Source organism: Brassica napus, chromosome C9 (genome assembly GCF_020379485.1).
Source record: "Brassica napus cultivar Da-Ae chromosome C9, Da-Ae, whole genome shotgun sequence".
NCBI lineage: Eukaryota > Viridiplantae > Streptophyta > Magnoliopsida > Brassicales > Brassicaceae > Brassica > Brassica napus.
The window spans coordinates 55,173,456-55,197,041 of NC_063452.1; the positions used below are offsets into that span (position 1 = coordinate 55,173,456).

Sequence of the window (23,586 nt, forward strand, 5' to 3'; positions counted from 1 at the left end):
CTTCTCTTTCTTAGATGTGTATTTATAGTCATTTTTTAAAAGAAGTTTTGCCTTTGCAGCGGTTTGAGAGTATTATGAGAGCAACACAAGGCGCATTGATTCTTGCCCTAGGGCCTCTATAGTATTGTTTTTCTAAAAGAAACTACGGAACAACTTTCAAAAAAAGTTTATCAAAGGAATTTGATAGCTAGATATAAGATGATACTTTGACCAAAAAAAAAGATATACACTGATAGTCTGATACTACCTGGAATCAAAAAGATCGTCTAGGGAGAAATAATTTTGCTTGTTAAGGGGGTCACTGCACTACAATCAAATGAACTTTTTTTTGTTCCTAAATACAAAAGTATGAACATTCTATCAAAAGAAACCAACACAGATTATTTTTTCTTAAAACTAGCTTCTTTGAATGTTCTTCATCAACTTCAGTTTCATATCTCTTTATTTTCTTTTGAATCTCTGTAATTATGAAGGTCCCCATTTATGACTTTTTAACAAACTTTTTACTTACTCGAAAAGAGTTAAAAAGAAAACCAAATTAAGGAATACATAGCCTATCTAAACTCTTGCAGACCCTTAAGGTTACTACAAAGTTTGGTTTCTAGGTTATAAATCCAACGGTTGCCAGTAAACAACACATAGTTGCACAAACTTCTGTATTTAGTAACAGATTAACACAAGCAAATGATGAGTGCTTCACGCAGAAAGAAACAAATAGAGAGCTTCTCTAGAAGCCATTAGAAATATATACAATACTGATGTTTTTCTTTCAAATTTTCGAAACTAAAACCAACAAATCTGTGAAGAGTATGAAATGAGAAAACATCAGACAGGGTTTGTATAAGTAAAAAAGGCAAAAGAATTTGATTTGAGGCTTTCAAGAGACAAAAGAAACAAACTTAAGAGTGAAGCAAAGAAGAAACCTCTTTTTCAGTGTTGTTCATTGCTACTTTCCACTTTAATCATTAAAAGCTCATCGAAAGGTTGTCGACAAATGGGACATTTGTTTGACTGAAACCTCAGTTCTTTAGCGCAGTCACTGCACAAACACTGCAAGAGACAAACACAACATGAGTTAGTCATAGGATAATTCAACCAAAACGTGACATTATTGTGAAAAGTGAGAAGTTTTTACCAAATGTCTACAAGGCATCACGGCGGTGTCCTTAGGTTCAGTCAAGCAAATAACACATTCTTTGTCACCACTATCCTCTAACCCTGACGCAACATCATCATCTTGTGCGGTCGAGTTATCGATACCATACAACTCACGTAGCTCATATCTAGCTCCTTCGATCCATAAGATCTGTTTCATGACTTTCACTTTGAAAGATCCATCGTCAGTCTTCTCCAAACACGCTAGCGTGATTTGCTTGTGAACTAATGGTTCCTCTGAACCCGAGCTTGGTGAGATCACTGTCTCTGCTGATATTACAAGTGGGTACACCTCGTCTGGTAATGGGTTCGATAGATCGTCGAGTGAAAAGAAACCTAGGTCTGTTCCTGTCCCTGAAGGTTGTACAAACTTCTGTGCTGTACCTTTTTGGAAAGGGACTTGGGTTGGTTTGAAAGCTTCTGGAAATTGAGGGACCATTGTGCAGTTTTCTTCCTCTTTTGCGAAAAATATGATAGTAAAACTGAAAAATGAGACAAAGGAACATAATGAGAACACCCTTGTTAGATAATCATACTAATGTACTCATATATCATATAAATAACCTCAACTCTTGATCATAAGGTCTGTTTTGGGCTTTGGTCACTCTTAGATCAAAGCCTTAAGCTTGGTATAAAACATTCAAGGAGAGTAATAAGATAGATTCAGTAGCTACTTCTTTGATGCAAACAAAACAATTTCTCAGTGTTCTAAAAATCAGTGTAGGCGAGAGGCGAGAGCCTAGACAGGTTTAAACAAAACGATTTTTAAAAAATATGTCTTAAGCGTTCAAAAAATTGAGTAGACAGTAGACATCCGCCTAATCAATAATTCTCTATAAAACGTCTAATTACCACCTAATTAGGTCTTGAACATTGCAATTTCTTAACAGTGATATCACTGCAAATCTCGAAATGTATTAAAGAAGTACAATGTTATTACGCACAAGAGTGTTTTTCATCACTCCTATGGAGATTCATTAAACGAAGTAATGCCCCTAATGCAAAATCTACACCCACTTATGTAAGTGAAGCCTGCATTGCTTGATTCTTAACCAATATTAATTCTAATCACATACCCATCAGCTAGATCATGTAAAGTTTCAACCTTTTTTTAAACCCAAGTTCTGGGATTCGAGAGTCACAATCATGTAAAGTTTGAACCTTTTTAATACAAACATACCTGCCATCGAATACGGCATCGAAGAGGAAGGAAACAAGATGATAGCCAGGGTTAAGATCGTCTGCTTCGAGCCTCACCGTATCTTTATGGACATTGACATCATTCCTCACCTTCTTAGCGCTCTGATGCTCCACGTACGGCTGAGGAGGCTGTTGGTCAACCACCACAGCCGGACCGTAGAAAACCGGTCTCATCATCGTATTCCACCCATTGGGATGGTAACCGGAGAAATACGGAGGCTGCTGCTGTTGCGGGTTTTGAATTTGATTATAGTTATAGCCGTAGGATCCGTAATTAATCTGCGGCGGAGGATGAGGCTGAGGCTGAGGCTGAGGCTGAGGCTGAGAGGGTGGAGGAAGAGAGTGTTGCGGAGCTGAAACGAGGTGGTTGTGAGTGTAGCTGTACTCGTTGTGCGGTGGTTGAGGCGGCGGCGGTTGTTGAGGTTGATCCGAGTAATAGTAAGGCGGAGGAGGAGGGAGGTGATGGTGGTAGCGGCGGTGGTGGTTGTTTCGTCTACGGTTGCTAAAAGAGATCCCCATAGCTGAAGGAGAAGAAGAGAGAGGAGGGAAAAAGACAGAAGAGGAGAGATACGGAAAGAAAAGTCAAGATCAAAAGAAGGTAGTTCTTGTCTTGTCCGAAGATATTTTCTTTATTATTTCTAATATTCACTTTTTTACCGCGGGAAAGATAGATTTACTGACACGGTTTAGTGATATCTAGTTTACTGCCATTTTCTGTCTAAAACTTATGAAAATCTAGTGTTATTAAACTTTGTTATTTGATAAAATATTTTAAAATTTACTGTTCTTGAATATAAATTAAAGTGTGTATTTTAAGGTTTTTCTAGTTATTTTAGAACGTTTGAGTTTTTTTGGTTTAATATTTTACTAAAAATAAATAAAATTACTGGTTGAATATCCACCCCCTAAATGTCAACGCGTGTGTTCTTGAAGTATTAGTCTATGCACACCTTTTTGAACATATTTAGAATGTTTCCATATCTTATACATGTCAACAATATTTAAAATTCCCGAGCACCAGTAATTACATCTCTTAGCCAAGAAGGAAGAAACATTTTTTAATTATTTATTAATCTATGTTATTATACAAAAACAAGAAATCGAAAAACTAGAACGACCATATTATTTTATCTGTGCATTAACGAGCTGACTCGAAGAACCTATGCTTTTGTATTTTGTAAGTTAACAAATATAAGATTATTGTACATAGTAATTAGCCAGGAGCTTCTTTAATGACTATTGTTTTCTTGGTTCTGAGGTGATTGAGGCTCTATCTTTATTAACAGAGGCTCGTTCAAATCACTTGGAGTATCGGCCGTAACGTTCAGCTCCGGCGAGGCTGCAACTGCTCCGTTCATGTCTCCTCCGTGCTCTGCTAATGCTTTTCTTAGAGCGTTCTGCGCTACCTTCGTTACACATACCATTAATATCACTGCAAAGAGAAAGAAACGTTATTGATACCGTGCATAGGTTCATAAAGATTTTACTATGATGAAAATGAATGGTGGGAACACTCTCGAACTAACCGGATATTACAAGACTCGAAATCAGGAACGCCTGCGAATATTGCAAACACACATGTTCAGAAAAGATATGGGAACAAGAAGGCTGAGAATGTAGTTAAATTAGTGCGGATCTTACCCAGCGACCAATAGAGAATTCACTCCACTTGTGCGTCACATCAGAAAGGTCTTTTAGTGTTGTTCCAGCATACACTAACGCAAGTGTTATCGGCTGCGAGTTAACAATGTATATATCAAGCTGTATTCTTTTGACCTTACAGTTATACAGTGGTTATGGAGAGGTTGATCAGATGAAGATTACCATCATTCCTAACCATGAAGAAAGCAAGTATGGGCCCAGCGTTATCGGCGTTACAGATAAGAGGTAGTTCAACATGCTGAAGGGGAGCAGAGGAGCAAGTCGGAGCAGCAAGCATATCTATATAATTAGTTTTAGCATATTCCTAAGTTTCATAAACAGATTGTCAGCCGTAGAAAAAAAAATATTGGTTCTCAGGACAAACCTTGAAACCTGATTTCTCAATGGCGAGTGCCACTGATTGAAACTGAGGATAATCCTTCAATTTTGCAACTACAAAAGGTTTTCCAATCTGCATAAAGAGCATTTATCATATAAGTACCAAAACAGAAAAAAGAAGATGTACATATTATCTAACTAAATAAGAAGTAAGTTTGGGGCGCTTACCGTACGGCCTAGAAGAAATGCTGCTCCTGAGCCAAGTGTAGCACCGACCGAGTCCGCCACAAAACCAATTGGCAGCCCAAAAAGATAGCCACCACCGATCTGAATATCAAGATTTCTCAATTTTATTAGACAAACCGGTCACTCTAGCAATGCAAGTCGAGAGTGGATAATAGTAGCCTTAATACACAAAAGAAACAGGATGTGATGTATGTACCGTTAGAACGGAGGCAGGAACAGCCAAAACAGTTAGAGGAATGTACGCAACGGCTCTACACATATTACAAAAGAAAGACAAGTTCAGTGCCTAACATAAAAGGCGTCTTCACTCTTTATGTTCCTAAATTTCTATAAGTTCTATCTCCAACCTCCATGGTTAAACAATAGTAACGAAACAAGATAAAAAGGTAATGTTGTTAGTGTAGCTCAAAGCTACCATTCACTCAAGAATTCAATTAGCATATGAAGAAGAGGAGAGACACTTACAGGGCAAGCGGTCCCCAAGGCCCTAGATCTTGTTCAACCCATAACAAAAAATCCTTCAACAGCTGAAACACACAAAGAAACGGTAAAGCTTCAGATCATAACAAGTAAAAGCTACAGAAACCAACTACTCTTAAACTGAAAATTCAAAAGGGAGGATATCGTCCAGATATCAACCTGATAATTCTACCCGCTGCATTTGATTTTCTAACCAATCTAGCAATAGCAAACATAAAACACATGGTGCTCATAAAACATATATGCAAAAAGGCTCAAACTTTGCCTTTCACATGACCAGAGAAAAGGAGGGAAAAAAGCTCAATTCTTTATTACAACGAAAACATCTAATCACGAGTCCAACCACCAGAAATTCGAAAGAAAAGCATATGCCTTTGCAGAACCCAAAAAAGACCCATTACATAAATCCACAATTCAAACCCCAATTTTCAAAAAGGAAACGGACCTGCTCGACGGGGAGAAAATAGCAAGCTAAGACAATTGCAGCTACAAGGATCAAAAGAACTGAAATCCGAAGAGCAGATGTCCACGTAAACGCCATTAACGGCGACCCTTAAATAGCCTCCGGTAACTCTTCCACGGATCTATGGATTGTTCTCTCAGCCAAGCAAAAAACAAAAAACAAAAGGCGAACCCTTAAGGGTGAAGGAAGATTTTTGTCTGTGGCGGTTTTGTCGTGGAGATGAATGATCTAATCCGAAAAGGACAGGAATTTAATTTTGGATTGGAGGAGAGACTCAGAATTGTTGATTTGGTTTTTGCAGTCTCTTCCAGCCTATATGAACTGTGTCTGGTTTCACTCAACCGCGTACCGACTTCCGGTCCGCCCGTAATATATTTTTTTATAATCTCTTAAATTATCAATCCCAATATTATATTCTTATCAAGTTTAGTATGGTTGTTATATGTTTTATAAAAAATATAAATGACATTTTCTATAACGCGATGACATATAGAAATTCCTCGTGACAAAGAAAAAAATGACATCTTGAAATTCTTATCGTAATAGTAAATGTTGTTTGGAAAGGTTGTTATATTTCTGTTAATGAGATTTTTCTACATAATAATGACATTAAAAATAAGATATGTTTGACTAAATAAAAAGAAGAATAATGACCATTGGATTATACAAAAGTATTAATGGCATGTATATTGCATGATAAAAATATGTAGTTATTCAAATTACTGATTATTTTATTTTAAGAAATTAAATTACAAATAATCTGATCAGTAATGGACTAGTCAGTGGACTTGGATGCTGTCAAATGACAACCTGGAATGTATCATGTCTGGAATGAAAGGATGTAGTAGAAACCTTTCAACCTTCACGTGGAACTGGATGATCTCCTTCGGACTATATTCAGGCCATGTTCGTTTACAGGTCGCGCGACCTGCGACCTGCAACCTGCGACCTGCGACCTGCGACTGATCGCAGGTCGCAGGTTGTTGTTCGTTTTGCTGGCGCGTAACATGCGACCTGCGATTGGTCGCAAGTCGCAGGTTGTTGTTCGTTTTGATGTCGCGCGACCAATCGCGGGTTCCCATTTAAGTCGCCCGAAAAAAACAGCGACTAAAAATTAAGAAAATTTTGATCGCGACGACTGGTCGCAGGTCGCAGATCGCAGGTCGCAGATCGCAGGTCGCGCGACACGTAAACGAACATAGTTTTAGTCGCAGGTCGCAGATTTAGTCGCAGGTCGCAAGTCGCAAGTCGCGCGACACGTAAACGAACGTAATCTTAGTCGCATGTCGCGCGACACGTAAACGAACATGGCCTCAGTTTGAGCAACAAAAAATGAATACTTTGACTAGATTTAGGACTGATTGTGCATACTTACTCAAGATGGTTGAAGATAATGCGCCTACTTTCAAAGTTTCAAGTTATGATTTCTATAAGTTTAGGGTCGGTTTGAAGCTTTTTATCTTCTTTTTTTATTACGTGTATAAAGAAAGATACATATATTTTCTCATATAAATTACAACTAATCAAGTAGTAACCAATAGTATTTTTTAAACCCGATGCAGACACTAGACCGGACGACTTACCGGATCGCTGGATCACTGGATCGACCACGGGTGAACCACAAATTAATAAATGAATTAATTTTATTATATAATAATATATTAGCTATAAAAATAAAAGTATAAAAACTAAAAATTTAATATTTTCTAACACATAAAATAATAGTTTGGATATTTATATATTTTATGTTTAAAAACATTTAGAAAATACTTAACTTTAGTTTTTATATTTTTATTTTTATTTGACATACAAAATATCAAAAAATAGTTTAGATTTTTTAAAATTTGCTGTAACAAGATAAGAGTTATGACATCTAAAAAAAAATCAAGACATAAAATTTATAAATATTTAAATGTCTAAAGTGAATAATAAATTAAATTTCAAATCCAAAATAAACCAAAAGTAAAAGAACATTGTAATAAATTGTCGATAACGGAAATAAACTAACACAAAATCACATCAACTAATTTTGGTTCTCTCTTTCTAATCGCATCAACTTTCATTAAAATCTAAAAATCACAAACATAAAACTAAAAAGGAAAAACTTAATTTGTTTTGTTGCACCTACTTTTTAATTGGAAACTTAGAATATAAAACATAATTAAAACAAAAAAAAAAGTAAAAGATATTTATTGGTTCAACTGGTATCGAGTTTTAGTGGGTTTTCGCGGGTCTTTGCGAATTTCTAAATATTGGGGCTTTATAAAACTCAAACCGGATTTTTTCTCGATCATCGGATTTACTGGTTTAATCTCGGGTCCGGATTGGGTTTCAAAAGTAACAGATCTCAGGAAAACGTATTATCCACCATGATTTAGTTTATGGATTAGATGACAAACAAATAAAAAAGTTGGCTTTTCTCTCTCGACCTAAAAGTAGATCTGATAACGCTCCGGCGCCAGGACGGCGCGTGAGCGTGCGTGCCGGCGCCGAAGGCTTCCTCCTCCACTAATCTCATTTCTCTTTTGCTCGACCTCCGTCTTTGCCATGTTACCGCCTTGTATGTGTCTCTAGTCAGAGGTTTGCTGTTGGTATCGTCACATGCTCGTGTGGGTGTGTGGCTCCACGGTGAGTCAGTCTGTTCTGGAGGCTCGACGCAGTAGAGAGGAGCAGCTACGGGTGTCGTTGTGCTTCGAACTCTCTTACCGTGTTCAATGTTGGTGTATTTGTTCATCTGTGTGTGATTTACTTTCGTTTTGGGAGGAGATTCGCCCTTGCCAAAGAAAGAAAAAAGCTTTCAGATTCAGGTTGGTGTTTTGTTTCAAAAGTTTCGGATCTGTGGATTGACGGTGTAGCTTTGCTATAATAGCCTTTTCTCGAAGCCCTTGTCTGGATCTGTTTGTCCATTTGTTTTGCGGGTCTCCTTTGCTTCTGGCTTGGTCTCTTTCTGCAGGTGATGCTTGTCCTCTTTGAGTTTGTTGTGGCTTCCATCTTGTCCTTCATTTTGCTGTTCACAGCTTATGCTGTTTGCGGCCTGTTCTTGTATTCCGGATTAGGTGGGCCTCTCTCCTAGTTGTTTGTTCAGATCGTGCGAAGATATGTTGTGTTTGTCACTTCATACCTAGGCGTTCTATGGTCATCGTAGATCAAGTCGTTTCCGGGAATGTTAGCAAGATTCTTTGCTTGTCGGATTATGAAGGTTCTGTTACTGGGTCCTTGTGGTGTTTCCTCAGAGTTCTAGGAGGAGGTGGTTTAGCGGTGGTCTGACCGAGGGTATTCCCAGTAAGCACGTGTCAGAGGCCCTTTCGGACAGTCTCCATGTTATTGTTAGACTTATGTTGGAAGTTTGGAAGATTAATCACTTGTGTTAAGGTTGTAATATTTCTTAATCTTGTATGTTGCCCCCTTGTGGGTTCTAGTGCCCGGAGATATCTCTATGTTCTGCCGGTTTAGCTAACCACAAAAGGGTTTTGTATACGTTGGTTTCTGTTGGTTTGTGTAGATCACAATTTTGCTATCAATAAAATCAGTTGACGGAAAAAAAAAGATCGACAAACAAATCATTACAGTCTAACTGTCGTCTAGACGATTTGTAGTGTACTTCAAATGTGCTAACATATAATTTATTCTATATTCAGAAGTGTACACAACATCAAAAACAAAAGAATCGTGATTCCTAACTCTACTTCTAACCAAACTAAACATCACTCTTACTATTTTATCTCACACACAATGCATTTAACAAGACATGAACAAGCATCAGATCAACAAAGTACTGATGCCCAATCTCGCCGTCTCTCCACCGCATCTTCGCCGGAGCTCTCCCGTAATGAACCCCATCGTTACACCGGTTATCATAATGCCACGGATACGTCATGTCAAAGTTATCAACCACACCCGACACCAACCCAAACTCCTTCATCTTCTCCAAAAACACACCATTGAACACTTCCATCTTGCTCGGGTTAAACGCCAGCTCCCTCGCGTAACCCCCCGTCGCGATCGTGTTCCTGAAAACCACCTCAGGCGGTTCGAACCCGCGGCGTTTCACCGAATCGAAAACGTTTCTCCAGAACGCAGCCGCGGTTTTGGCTCCTTTCGCGAATGCTCTGAGGTTAGACCAGTGGACCCCATCGTGGAGTCCCGAGTTAACGATCATTACGTCCGGAACACCTTTTTCTTCCGAGAAGTAGCTTTTAAGCAGCTCTCTGAAGCCGTGGTCTCTAAGCGAGTCGAGACCTTGATAGTTTTGCGTCTCGTTCCAATGCCCGTTGAAGATGCTCGTGATCCTAACGGTCTCTGACGAGTTCTTCGGGTTAGAGAACTTCAAATCAAACCTCCTCGGGACAGCGCCGATCTCGGGATGGCCCAAGACGAAGTTCAGCAAGTTTCTAATCGTGTCCACGTGGTTCGAGTCTCCCCAGAAGAAGATCCATTTATTCTTCAAGCAGCTCCAAGCCGAGTCCCCGGAAAAGAGTTTAAACAAGCAGTGGCTCGAGTAGACCCAACCGTTGCTCTCTAACTCCGCCAACGCTCCGTCGCACCACGGTTTCCGGCAAGGGAAATCATCATCCAGGCAACGGTAACGTCCGTCATTGCTGATTTCGCATTCCTCGTTCTTGCCGAGCCTTGTCCACCGCCCCGACCAGACGTCCCTAGCGAAGTCTGACCGGACGCATTGAAGAAGCTCCGGTAAAACGACGTCGTTTTTCTTGACGAAGCGGAGTTTGAAGCTGCGTAGCTTTCTGTTGAAGGCGAAGCGCGCGGGGCTGAGTTTGAGGCCTTGGAAGTGACGGAAGAGTAGAATGACGGTTAGGTTGTAGTCTCCGGCGAACTCGGGATGAATCTGGAGGGAGACGGAGTAAGTTCCGTTGGTTAAGTCTTTAACCGGCGGTCTTGATTTCCAGTTTTCGCCGGAGAGATCGGTCTCGAAGTAATCTCCACCGACGCAGACGGGCTTCCCCGATTCGTCGAGGGATTGGAACCTGAACTCGTGGATCTCGCCGGCCGTTAAGTGAACCGGATCCTTCCCGTCGAAGTTGGGGACGGAGATCTCGACGGTTTTTGCTTCTCTGCATTTCTCTCCTCCCGGAGCAGACCAGTTTTTTAAGAGGTTCGCCGTGAAGTTCTGCTCCATCTCGGTTGAGATCCAGTCGAACTTCACTCGGGTCGTGTCCAGATCCAGAGAATGTGGTTTTGGTTTCGCAGCAGTGACTCGCATGGAGTAAGAAGCGTTGAGTCTCCAGGAGTCTATGAATGTTTTGATAGTACAACCGTCGATGCTCCAGACGATGACCATGAGGAAGAAAACGAGGGACGTTAGGACGCTGAATCTCCATTGATGGAGAGGACTCGGACGGTGGCTCGTCGCCGGAGACGGGGTCACTCTTTTCTCAGGCATCTGGGAAACACAAGAAAACGAAGAGAAGATGATGACAATAGGAGAGAAATCAGTTTGACGACAAAGAGGATTCCAAAGTAACTATTTTTTGTTCGTTTCCTAGTAAAAGCATCAAGTTTTCAATTTTATCGAGAAAACAATCAGATATAATTTAATATAGTACTAATGAATAAGATAATCAAAACATCAACTTACTCGATATGATTACAAGCAAAACACCCAGAAGTTCACACCAACTTGTTGAACAATATAGAGTTGTTAGATTTGAAGGGGGGGAAGAGTTAGGTAAAAAACATTTAGGGATTGGTCGGCATGAAAATTCTTAGGACACAAAAGTGATATTTTGCCAAAGGCGGAAGAGTCAGAATATGACAAGTTTTGACATAGACAGTTATACCCTCCTGATTAATCTGAAATTACAATAGCAGCGAACCGGTGCGGTGACCGCGCCAAGTAATAGAAACATGTTGGACAACGAAGCGTGTCAGAACTCGCGTCGGCGTGACGTTGGGGGAATTACGTTCACGGTGGTGGTGATTTACTGATTTTACGAGACAACGTTGGCGTCACGTGCCTGGCTCGGTCATTGTCGCACACCCCGCTCACAAAATGTAATTAACATTAGGGAGAAAACGTGGAGGATAAGTAACGTTTTAAAGATAAGTTAGTTCTATAATTTTGTTTAGCTTTTGCCACCAATGATATATCCTTTGGGATCATTTTCTATAACTGAAAGCTTCTGCCAACAGCGATCCTCCTAATATACATATAACTGAAAGCTTCTGCCAACTATTTTTAAGAGTTTATGCAATAATAAAATAAAAACTACTATTTTCCAAGTTTGTATACTTTTCAAAATCAAAATGAATACGTAGATCCCCTTCTTTCTTTAAACGTATAGATACAAAAATTCAGTTGTGCAATAAAAGGAAAGTATATATACGTATTGCATAACTGAAAACTTTATTTATTAGGTTACTAAATCTATATATCAACACTAATGGAAAGTTCTGTTATTAACATAACCTTTTGTCCACGCCTGTTGATAGGCTGAGACTTGCAAGTTAAGCCTCTTGAGTCAAACTCTGTTTATTGAGTGAAAATTAGTCAATGTATTGTATTGGTTTGATGAAAAAAGAACATAGCAAAAGGCTGGCCATTGATAATAGCAAGTACACATAAAGGATAATAGACTTTTCATGTTCTAACTTCTACCTGTTTACCTTTTTCAAATGATTCAGATTTTCTTTTTCATGTTCACAGAGCATCTCGCATTTCTACTCAATCGGACCTTGGTAAATTTACTGTTTCACCTTCTTATATTTTTTTTGGTGTAACACCTTCTTATATTACTTGTAAAACAACACAGGAATGACTGTCCTCAACTTCAATCAGTGAGGAGAAAAGTTTAATATCGTTTGATCTGTGTAATGAAAGCTCCAGCACATCTATGGACATAATGAAGATCATATAAAAAGAAAACAATTTCGTATGAAGACAAAGATACAACAAAAGAAACCGATGGTTATATAACATGAACGAGTTTTTCAATGATCCAAGTATATATATCAGACAAAGAGAAAACAAATTGTCTTCTCTTTACGCTGAAGGAGAAATGATTGTGAATCAGCCCAAGAAGTCAAGCTAATTCATGAGATTGAGATTTGGATAATTTTCCATCCATATAAATGAAAAAGAAGGAAGATTTAGCTCCAAGGGTCATCCCAACCACTGGGTCCTTCTCTTTTGACAAAACCAATAATGGCTTGAACAGCTTCATGAACTCTATTGGATAGAGAGTGGTTCCCATGCTCTATCTCCACTTTCTCTGCTCCTCCCATCGCTTTACTTAATCTGTAATCACACAGATCATATCAATCCTTTTGATTTGTTTAGTCATATGCAATCATTTCTACATCATTTTGATCCAAAATGAAAGTTTGCATTAAGACTCCGACAAATGAACACAATGGGGGCATCCGTGTATACTCTTATTACCACTTTAGTTTTAAAGGACTCACCTATTAACCAGTGCTTTTTTGTCGACATAATCCGGTACATACTCATCACCCATGGAGAAAATCACCTGTGTAGAACAAGGGACATAGATAACATAAGAACCTAATCAGATCCCAATGGCATCATCTAGAAACAAAAAAAAATGTTTACCGGAATTGGAAATATTCGTGATGGTTTAGTGTAGTTTTACCTGACAAGGTGTGTTAGCCATATGACCAAGTCTAGTTTTCAACTGATCATCACTTAGGTCAGAACTAAACATATCGTCGTCGCCCATGTAAGCGCAGAGGGAGTGATATCTACATAAAGCAAGCAAAGTATTGATTTTTTGTATGTAGACGTGTTCGAACACACAACTTTTCCATTTAGTCAAGGCGATGATTATGGTACAATGAAATAGATAGTTTACCTATAAGCAGAGATTGGAGCACAAGGATCAGCTTCTTTAGGCATTAGCTCCTCTGCTCGGCCTTCGCTTATCATTTTTGCAGCCAAGTCTATCAGAGCAGGTGTTTCAGGGAGTGTTGCTTTGTACTCTCTATCGCTGACCGGTGCCTACATAAAGAATGAGCAATATGACTAAAGCTAGATTAAAATCAAAACATAAGATATAAGCATCCCAACTCAAGGCCGTTTCGCATATGATAACGAGTAGCTTTAACAGAAGAGCGAGAAAATACAAATCAAAAGAATCCAGAATTGGCACCTGCAAAATTGTAGCTCGGACGGCTCGGGAGCATGCAGCATTCGTTCCCATGTAATACACAATGTCCTGTTACAAAATACGAGAAAGAAAAAAGTTTCTAACACAATCTTCCTTTCAGAAACATGACAGAAAGTGTTTGGGGCTCAAAACTAATCACCTGGCAGCCGGTGCTATGACCAAGCAGAACAACGCCTTCAGAGTTCTCTTTGTTGATGAGATAGCTTACCAGTTGGTCAATCTCTTGTGCATCCTTCATCCAAAAGAAAATCTTGCTAAGTGTCAACCAATATTATGAGGCAAAACGAAATCAATATCGAGTCTTTACTTGTTTCAAGCTGGAAGTGCCGAATCCAGAATATGAAGAGGACATGAGTGGCTGAACAAGCGACCATTTCTCTTTATCCAAAGCAATTGCGAGAGGTTCCAAGTAACTGATCGGAAGTCAACCATTCATCAAGAATCAGCTTAACCAAAACACTGCACAAAAAGGTAAAAGCTTTAAAGGGCAAAGGGAGAAGAAGCAACATACTCGGTAGCTAAAAGACCATCGGTTAATCCACCGATGAAGATCACTTGTTGTTTATACTCTCCCGTCTTAAAAGCCACCTGTGGAGGAGATACAAATATTAGAGAATCACAATCAATCAGTCTGAATTTTCAGAAAAAAAATGGATCTTTTTTCGTTGACTTCGATCTCACATGGCTTGGAACATTTGACTTAAACTCTCATCATTTTGTTCATCATCAGCGTTTGAACATGATCAGCATAATCGAAATCGAAAAGTAAACCTGAATTGATTTGGGACCGTATTTGAACAACACTCCGCGAAATTGGTTCTTCCCTTTGATCGGTCCGCCGCCGTAATCCCCGCTTCCGCCTCCCGCAACCGACGCGCTTTTCGACAGCTTCGCCGTTCCGGATTTTCCTCGGTAGATTCCCGAGAACCAGGACGTCGTCGTCGTCGTGGAGGATGACGAAGCCGCCGCTGGAGAAGACGATGATCCCGATGTCGACGCCGCCGCAGAAGAAGAGGGCAGCGAGAGAGACATCTCCGTGCGGCGGTTTTCAGATTCGAGAGGAAGTTTTAACGAGTGAAAGCACGCGCCGTCACCCGCGTGAGTAGAGGAAGTCGTTGTTGGTATACATGTCGGACTTTGTTGATTGCGTCCCAAATTACGTTGTTAATATCTTATATAATATAACGGTTAATACATTAATTAGTCTATAGTCGCTTATGATGGCTCGTTATATCAATTAGAATATACTTCCATGTTGAGGGTGCTCAACCACTAAATGGCAACTTAACCCAGTTAGATCTTAATTTATCTATTTAACTTACATCATATACCATGATTATTTGTGGAAGTTTCAGCGGTCTGGTCATGTTTAAATGTTTTTATACTAGATATAGAGTTCGAGTTTCAGAAGATACAATTTGTTTTTTTTTTTAGACTATAGAATATAAAACTTTAAACCTATCATAAATTTTAAAATGTTGTAGATAAAGCGTTCGTGCTGGTTGTTTACTGTGAAAAAGATCTATCCATCACAACATTGTACATGGTGAATCGTCCATCAATCAATCTGAGTGTTTATTATGAAAAAAAAAGTATGTCGTGGAATCGTTGTCAATCTTATATAACAAAACTATTAATTTGATGCCTGATAACAAAACTACTATTTAAAAAACAGTTTAATCTCATACGCCATGTAGTAAGTTTTCACACGACGAGTAAATTCTAGTATGATCCTTCTATAATGCCCAACTTTTGACAAAAATACGAAGGCCTAACGAAAATTATTTTTGACACAAAAAGTACAAATTCTTTTGTAAGGCCCAGTAAAGGACACATAAAAAGCCCACTAATAGAGTTGCCAAGCTTTAATAGCTAAGTAAGCCAATCTATTTATATGAACTCCGACGTGCTTTTGCCTGATCCATCTATACCGACCTTGTAGATGCTTCCAAACAATGTTATATTCTGTACACATGTCCGGTTTGTACGTTTTCAAAACATATGTCACGTGCAGTATATCAGTATATGCTTCAAATCATATGTTATATTCTTCAAAAGATATGTTACATGTACGAGCCTTTTTTTTGTTATATTCTATGCAAACGTCCGTTTTTATATGTTTTCACATTTTTCCCATAAAAACGACAAGTTCAAAGAGACGAAGGAGATGTTCAAGATGGCAGCATATAGTCGTCAGAAGCCGGATAATTTCATTGATGTCCCATAAGTGACACATAAAAAGATAATGACGACTAATATGGAATAGTGACTATAGTTAGAGTTTTGTTTTCCAATAGAGAGTCGTCATGATTATTTAAATTTGTTTACTTACTGACTTAATTATAAACGTATAGACACAGGGCTAGTCCGACAAAACGAAATGTCTAATTTAGATTTCATTATAAGGGCTCTAACAAGAACATCCATCATAACAAATATTTTTATTAATCCCCTAGCTAGTGGATTATTATTTTTTGACCTGCTTAATCTAATAGTTAAATGACTAATAAAATTTGTTTTTGTTACAATATATAACATTGAGACAATGATATTGCTACAAAAATCGTGATCAAAAAGAGAATTTTTTACCATGTTTTCTTGCTTAATCTTTTTTTTTGGGGTCAAATCTTGCTTAATCTTTCATATTTCAAAAAACGAAAAGCATTAGGGCAAACATGTGTAACTCTTCTTAACACTTAGGTGGGGGTAGTGAATATAAATGCTACATGCGTCCGAATCTAACCATGTCCATAATGTATTTATTTATATATTATATTAAAGTCCATCATCGAATACTCTATCAAATCCAAAATAATGGAGTTGCAAAAAAAAAAAAAAAATTCCAAAATAATGGGTATAATTTACTTTTTACAAAAGTGAAGAGTGACTTGAATATAATTACAAATACTGGATCATCATACTCTCCACCTCGCTACGTATCATTTTTAATGCAAATACTAAATATAATTAAAAACGCAAGCTGTGGAACAATACTTCTTGCATTCTTGCGACGCACCTGACACTTGCAAGCTCTGTTGCTAAGTATGGCTACATTCTGACCATTCTAACTTCCATTATGTAGGATGTGGCTAGCTAAAATCAGTCTGATGACTCTGATTTAATTGCTAGTTAAATTTTTTATTTAATGTTGTAACACACGTTGTCTTTTTAATTAACTGGTTTTAATTTCCTTTAATATATAAAAGTACTGAATCATATCTTATCATTAAGAACCAAACGAATTCACACCTTAACTATAATATTCTTTTAACACTAATCTTTTGCTCGTAATACAGGCTTATATAGCGTTATGCACATTTACCCAAAATAACTGTTTTAGAGCATCTCCAAAATGAACTCTATTTTGAAGTTTCCAAAGTTTTATATTTGAAGTTTAAATATGTTTTTCTCCAAAAGCAAAACTTCAAACTCAACTTCAAAACTATTTGTATTTTATAATATGATCCTTATATTTGTTATAACTAATTTGAATTCACAAAATTTTTGTAAATAACTAGCACATATATAAACATACTACAACAATATTAATTAATAAAATATTATATTAACATAGAAAATTTTAAACAAAATAACTTAATTAATATTAACCTTCAAGCAAAATACTATATTATTCCATAAAGTGATTTTCGTAATGCATATATGATATACTAGTGCATTTCGAAGTAAAAATGGCTCTCCTCGTTTTAATTTGTAGGTTAAAGATAAAAATTGTTAAAATTGAGTGATATTAATACTTGTAAATACATTAGATTAGAATAAGAAAGTAAAAGAGAAACATAAAATATTGCTAAAAGACTAACTTTTATCGATGATATTAATACTCGTGAATATATTCAATATGAACAAGAAAGAATTGTACGAAAAGACATCATCATCAGCAACAACAACAACCGTCTTCAGTTACACAAAAAAAATTGGACAATATTTGGAAATTTTGAAGGTTCCGGATCAAACTTACCTGACTATTAGTGTTGTTGTAATATTTAAATTAGTGTAATAGTTATGTCTTCATGTAATTTTTAAAAAGCTTTTTTTGTTAAGTTTTTTTGTATACTTTTGTTATCTAAATCTAGTTTTAAATATTTTAAATCTTATTTTAAAGTTTTATTTAATTTTATGAGTAAACTTAAATTTTGCAAACAAAACTTAAAATATTTATGAGATATAATTTTTATAAGGATTAAAAAATAAACAAAAAATATTTATGAATCATAAATGTGATGTGTAATTGTAGGGACCAAAATGCAAAAAAAAAATATGAAACTTTGAAGTTTTGAGTAGTAAAACTTCAAATATAAAGTTTCACTTTTCAAATTTCAAATTTGAAGTTTTGAAATTTTTTTTTGGAAAACAAAAAACTTCATATTTGAAGTTATAGAGTGTCTTTTGGAAATGTTTCTTATAGTTGTCTACATGTTAATCAAGTTCTTAGACAGCAGAGTTACAATCTCAAACCATCTACATTGTTTAAACCATGTATATATTTGTGTTCTTATTGATTTTTTTTATATATATTGTTCACGAATGTTAATAAGAGTTCTAAATTACGTTTCCTCAGGAATATCTTATAATTATAATTCTATTCATTTCTGTTCATAGTCTATGTATTAATTAATTTGTCTGCTTGTATATGTATTTATTATTATGCCTTTATGGGTCTAAATGGGTTCCAAATAATTATATAAAATATCGAGAAACCCTATCTCCACTTTAGTCCATGATAACATTTTAAATTTGAAAGGGGCGTTCTGTTAAAATAATTTTAAAAGTTTCTCATTTTTCTAAAATTGTTTGAAAGATGTAATATATTGTCGAACCGAATCAAATTTATTTCTACAACGATAATGAGGTATGGTAAGTCCTCGGCGTTGGCCCCTACCAAAGAAGAAAAACAAAAGTTTATGGAACGAGAAAAAGAAAATTCTGTGAGAATAAAAAGCTATCGGTGTCAAATCAAATCTATGCTTTTTAACGAGTGTACGGGGACGACTTTTATTGCGGAAAATAAGTAACCTAGTTAATAAACTGTACGATCGGTCAATCGGAGTGTAAATACAATAACGATGGTTGGTGTGTAACAAATATTACGATTATAATATTAAATCATGAAATGAAATAGTTTTTGGGATAAATGAATTGAAATAGTTTTTTTTTTAACATTGTGAACTGAAATAGTTGAAAGAATATTTATGTGTTAACCCACAAAAATATTTACGAGATCATTTGAACTCACTGGTGCTAACTGCTAAGCCATCTAAAACGAATGTTTAAGTAAATATTTTAATCTAAGTGATGAAACAAACTTAGTTTTCTTTCTAATGGTGGTGCCGCATCTGTAATTTTTCGTAAAATAATGTAAGAAAAATAACGATATGTTTTCACAAGGATGTATGTGCCAAATGGCGTGATTTTTTTCTAACAGTTTAATAGTTTCTATAACTTTCAATCCGTGATCTTTGTAACAAAAAAACTTTCAATCAGTACTCCCGTTTTAGAAAGATATATATTTTAAGATTTTCACACTTATTAAAAAAACATACTCTCTCTGTTTTTTAATGTTACATATTCTACATTTTTCACACATTTTAATAAAACACATTAAATTTGCATATTTTTTTGTGTTTATCTTTGTTTCATAATTTTAAGCCAATAACAATTCAATAAGTGCAATTAAATTTTTTAAAATTTGCAATTAGTTAATAAAACATGTCCTGAAAATGTAAAAAATGGATCTTTTTAAAACAAATTTTTTTCCTAGAATATGTAATATTAAAGAACAGAGGAAGTATTATATTTTTGTTACCGATACATTATTTTCCGTAATTAGCTATTTCCTACAACTTTTAACCAATATAATTTTAATAAATACAATTATGTTTTTTGAAGTTTACAATTTGTAATTAATTTATGTATTAAAAATATAAAAAATGTATTTTTTTGAAATAATGTTTTTTTTCTAAAACATGGATCTTTTGAAAACGGAGAAAGTAAAGTATTTGGAATTACTTTTTGGAAATTACAATTAAAAAAATAACAGTCGGTATCAAATAAAATTCGACCGTTTTTTAAAAAGTCCCTTTTACGACAATATAGACACTAGCAACTCGTTATCGATACTGTAACAACTATTATCAATCTACCGTCTAGTAATATCAATCGATCTTATTAGTGAGTTAAGGCATCGAACAATTTCGTTTTCAAAGAAAGCAAATTCCGTTGCTCGTAGCTTTGTTGAAAGTAATTAGATCCCTTAAATTGTTGTCACTTCGCGAGACGAGATTGCTAGTACTTTTAAATTATGAGTTATTCTTGGGTTCACCCCCTAGGGTGAACTTTTAGGTTCACCAACCAATAGAAAATTGTCATTTTAAATTTAGTATCTTTTAATTAAGGAAACCAAATAACTTACAAATTATATTATTTTTTCAAAATAAAATTTAAAAATAAATAAAAATAATATATAAAAAACGAATTCAAAAAAAAAATATTGTCAACAAAACACTAAACCCTAAACTCTAATACTAAACCCTAAACTCAAATCCCAAACCCTAAATCCTTGGGTAAACCCTAAATCTTTGGGTAAACCCCTAAACCCTTGGAAAAACACTAAACATGTTGTCAATAAAACACTAAACCCTAAACTCTAATCCTAAACCCTAAACCCTTGGGAAAACCTTAAACCCTTGGGTAAACCCTAAACCCTTGGGTAAACCCTAAATCATTAGGTAAACCCTAAACCCTTGGAAAAACACTAAACATTTGGATAAATTCTAAATTATAAATCTTAAACACTAAACTCTAAATCTTAAAAATAAATATTTTTTTTAAATAATCATTTTTTAGAGCTATTGTTATTTTTATTTATTTAATTTTTTATTTTTTATTTTAAAAGCATAATATAATTTGGCAAGTTATTTTGTTTCCTTAATTAAAAGATACTAGATCTAAAATGACAACTTTCTATTGGTTGGTGAACCTTTAGGTTCACCCTAGGGAGTGAACCCAAGAAAAAGTCTTAAATTATATGATGCCATGATGGACGATTAAACATAGCCCCCATAAAGTTCAGAAAAAACATAGACCCATAGTATTTAACACAGAAAATAAATGAAGTTCAGAAAAAATATAAGCACTCTTTCTACCATTTATTTTTCTACATTCCATTGGTCAAAAAAAAAATTAAGTATTTAACACAGAAAATAAATTATAATTTAACAGAATTACTTAGAAATTACAAGTTATGGCCAGTATACTTTTAATTTATAAAACAATACACTTAACTAAGGGGGTGTTATTCAATATGGTAATTTAATGGAATTAGATGTACTTTAATTCCCAAACAAAATCATGTGTTATTCAATTGTGTATTTGTAAAAGTGAATTAAAATCTCCTGTTATTCAATGTTCAACTGATTTTGTTAGAATTCAGTTGTTTTAGATTTTAATAGACTTTTATGTTTAAAGCAAAGAGTAAAACAATTACGTACTTTTCCTCTGATTTTAGGAAGGATTTCAAATATACTCTGTCATTTCTTCTTGTCTCTATTTTATGTCTCTCTCTCTGCAAAAACTAATCCTAAAAATTATAATTGAAAGAAAAAGACATGTGTATTCGATTAACATTTTTGTGTGCAAACTCAAGAACATAATTTGATTCTTCATCCAAAAGGACAAACATAGAAATATCATTTTAGTGCAACTCAAAATCAAAACAAGAGAAAACAACGTGTGTATGACAGTTTTGAAAGACATTCTGATGTGTTCAAATTGCAAATCTTATTAATCGAAAAGTTCTCTAGAAATATATATTTTCTGAAACTTGGGTAGTTTTAAAATTCAAAAATTCCATAGCAATGAATTACAATGAAATCTACTTGCCTTGCATTGAATCCATTAGAACTTAACCGTTTGGAACTGATTTTTTTTTTCCATTTGAATTACAATAAACTCCACTAAAATTCATCTTTATCTTGTAAAGAATCCAATTAAATCCACTGAGAGACTCCTAATTACAGTTACATTGAATTCTTAATTCAATAACACCCCCTAAGTATATTTATGGAGGAATCCATTACCATTAGCCATTTCATTTCTTTTTGCTTAGGTTGACGATACCCATTTTGTATTTTTGTACTTTACTTTGCAACTACACCATCTTTTTTTTTAACTACACCATCATTTTGTTTTAGACTAAAATCAATATTTATTTCTAATATTATATAATAATTGCGTGATAAACGATAAAGTATACTATAACCTGTCCCAACCAGTCCCACTTTTGTTTGGAATTATACAATTTGTGTCAGTTTGATTTTTTATTTTCTTTGGTCAACCAATTTAAATTCATTAAAAGTGTATCTAATCTATTAAAATAGAATCCTACTTTTTATCTAATTAAAAATGTTATCATTTAAATTTGGACCCATTCAATTCTCACTAGAAAATATATGACATTCATTATTATTAGATTAACATTACAAAATATCTTTCCCCTCTTATTAAAAAAATTCTGTCGACTACCCATAATACACTAACATCAAAATAGGCTAACGTAGTTATATTTGAACCTTCACCTTTATAAGTTCAAGCATGAATATATTATATTTGAATCTTTCAAAATTCATTAATACAACTGTGTCTAATCCTTTACGGTATATTATAATTAATACAAAAATTTACACAATATGTATACACACATTTCATTTGTTTTTTCCTCTCCTCATTGTCTCATGTTTGAATCTATGAAAGTTGGGTAGGTCCTCATTAGAAATAATCTGATATATAGACATTTGCTTCTTCTTCTCCATGACTTATCTTCGTCATGAATAAAAAAGAAATATTTTGGTTCCATGCAAAGAGAAATGAAAACAGATGCATAAACATTTATCATTCATGCATATTAGAAAAACCCAGTGTTCTAAAATACGGTTGGTACACCCGTATATACTCTGTTCAGTAGTACACTGTAATGTTTTTTGGTAACAGCAGAATAATATGGTTATGGTTTATAAGGTATTTATACAGCGTTTAAATGACGAATCATTTTTTTTTTCAAACTTAGATTCTAACAATCTTAACTAGAACAAACAATAAATTTTCTAACATTACGCTAACAAAATTTAAAAAAAAGTGATTTTTTTTCCATCTTCTTATAGTTTTAAAAGCTCTAACAATATTATCTAAAATAACCAAATCGTTTCCTAAAATATGCTAACAAAAAAAAAATAGAAACAATTACTTTAGAACCACGATGAACTTTAGATAACTAACTTAATATTGTAAGAATTACTATCAAGTATCAACCAAAAAATCTTTTGTAAATCTAACCTAGACAAACGATAATAACAAGAGGTCAAGATTTATTCATCTACCATATCTCATAATAGGTTATAAAACAAATTTTAACTTTTGTTACGTTTAATATTTATAATTTTGAACTTGTTTTCTAACAATATGATGAATATTTAATTATTTTCATTTGCAAATCAATTACTTTTTGTCAACAAAATGATAAAATCTTGATTTTAGTCTTGACTAAAATCACGCTTTTATCATTTTGTTGACAAAAAAGTAACTGATTTGCAAACCACCCAATGTAAATATATAAATTTATGTTTTTGAAAATATAGTAAGTTCATATGCATCCAACTAAACATTTTCAGACTAAACTGTAATAATAACTTTTTGCAAAGTAATTTTTTTAATATTGTTTAATAAATATGATGTCCAACTATATACATAATGATAATTTTACATGATAAACTATGGTTCAAAATCCATTTAAATAATATAATTTATTTATTTAGGGTCCTACTTATATTTATTGATAAAATGTTGTCATTTAAATTTTGGATCTATGCACTTTTTCGTTAATGATAGATTAGATTGGATATTAAA

The 23,586-nt window shown here is 34.9% G+C and overlaps 4 protein-coding genes across 4 annotated transcripts; all 4 read right to left on the bottom strand.

The window, feature by feature from the left end:
* Nucleotides 1–685: 685 nt before the first annotated feature.
* LOC106388052 (probable E3 ubiquitin-protein ligase LUL3) lies at nucleotides 686–2,963 on the bottom strand. The gene is made up of 3 exons (XM_013828028.3): nucleotides 2,336–2,963; nucleotides 1,136–1,637; nucleotides 686–1,050 (listed from the first exon to the last, which is right to left on the bottom strand). Exons 1-3 carry the CDS (start codon nucleotides 2,872–2,874, stop codon nucleotides 931–933), a joined length of 1,161 nt encoding a protein of 386 aa, XP_013683482.2. The 5' UTR covers nucleotides 2,875–2,963; the 3' UTR covers nucleotides 686–930.
* Nucleotides 2,964–3,397: 434 nt separating this feature from the next.
* Nucleotides 3,398–5,822, bottom strand: LOC106388054 (TVP38/TMEM64 family membrane protein slr0305-like). The gene is made up of 9 exons (XM_013828029.3): nucleotides 5,507–5,822; nucleotides 5,047–5,108; nucleotides 4,778–4,832; nucleotides 4,564–4,662; nucleotides 4,382–4,468; nucleotides 4,180–4,296; nucleotides 3,997–4,089; nucleotides 3,882–3,912; nucleotides 3,398–3,787 (listed from the first exon to the last, which is right to left on the bottom strand). The coding sequence occupies exons 1-9, from the start codon at nucleotides 5,600–5,602 to the stop codon at nucleotides 3,585–3,587; spliced, it is 843 nt and encodes a 280-aa protein (XP_013683483.2). The 5' UTR covers nucleotides 5,603–5,822; the 3' UTR covers nucleotides 3,398–3,584.
* Nucleotides 5,823–9,131: 3,309 nt separating this feature from the next.
* On the bottom strand, nucleotides 9,132–11,480 carry LOC106388055. Its single transcript, XM_013828030.3, has 2 exons — nucleotides 11,121–11,480; nucleotides 9,132–10,925 (listed from the first exon to the last, which is right to left on the bottom strand). Exon 2 carries the CDS (start codon nucleotides 10,923–10,925, stop codon nucleotides 9,243–9,245), a length of 1,683 nt encoding a protein of 560 aa, XP_013683484.2. The 5' UTR covers nucleotides 11,121–11,480; the 3' UTR covers nucleotides 9,132–9,242.
* Nucleotides 11,481–12,376: 896 nt separating this feature from the next.
* Nucleotides 12,377–14,865, bottom strand: LOC106388056 (UPF0613 protein PB24D3.06c). Its single transcript, XM_013828033.3, has 9 exons — nucleotides 14,440–14,865; nucleotides 14,180–14,256; nucleotides 13,976–14,081; nucleotides 13,808–13,900; nucleotides 13,651–13,716; nucleotides 13,354–13,499; nucleotides 13,135–13,243; nucleotides 12,947–13,011; nucleotides 12,377–12,779 (listed from the first exon to the last, which is right to left on the bottom strand). Exons 1-9 carry the CDS (start codon nucleotides 14,698–14,700, stop codon nucleotides 12,632–12,634), a joined length of 1,071 nt encoding a protein of 356 aa, XP_013683487.2. The 5' UTR covers nucleotides 14,701–14,865; the 3' UTR covers nucleotides 12,377–12,631.
* Nucleotides 14,866–23,586: the final 8,721 nt, after the last annotated feature.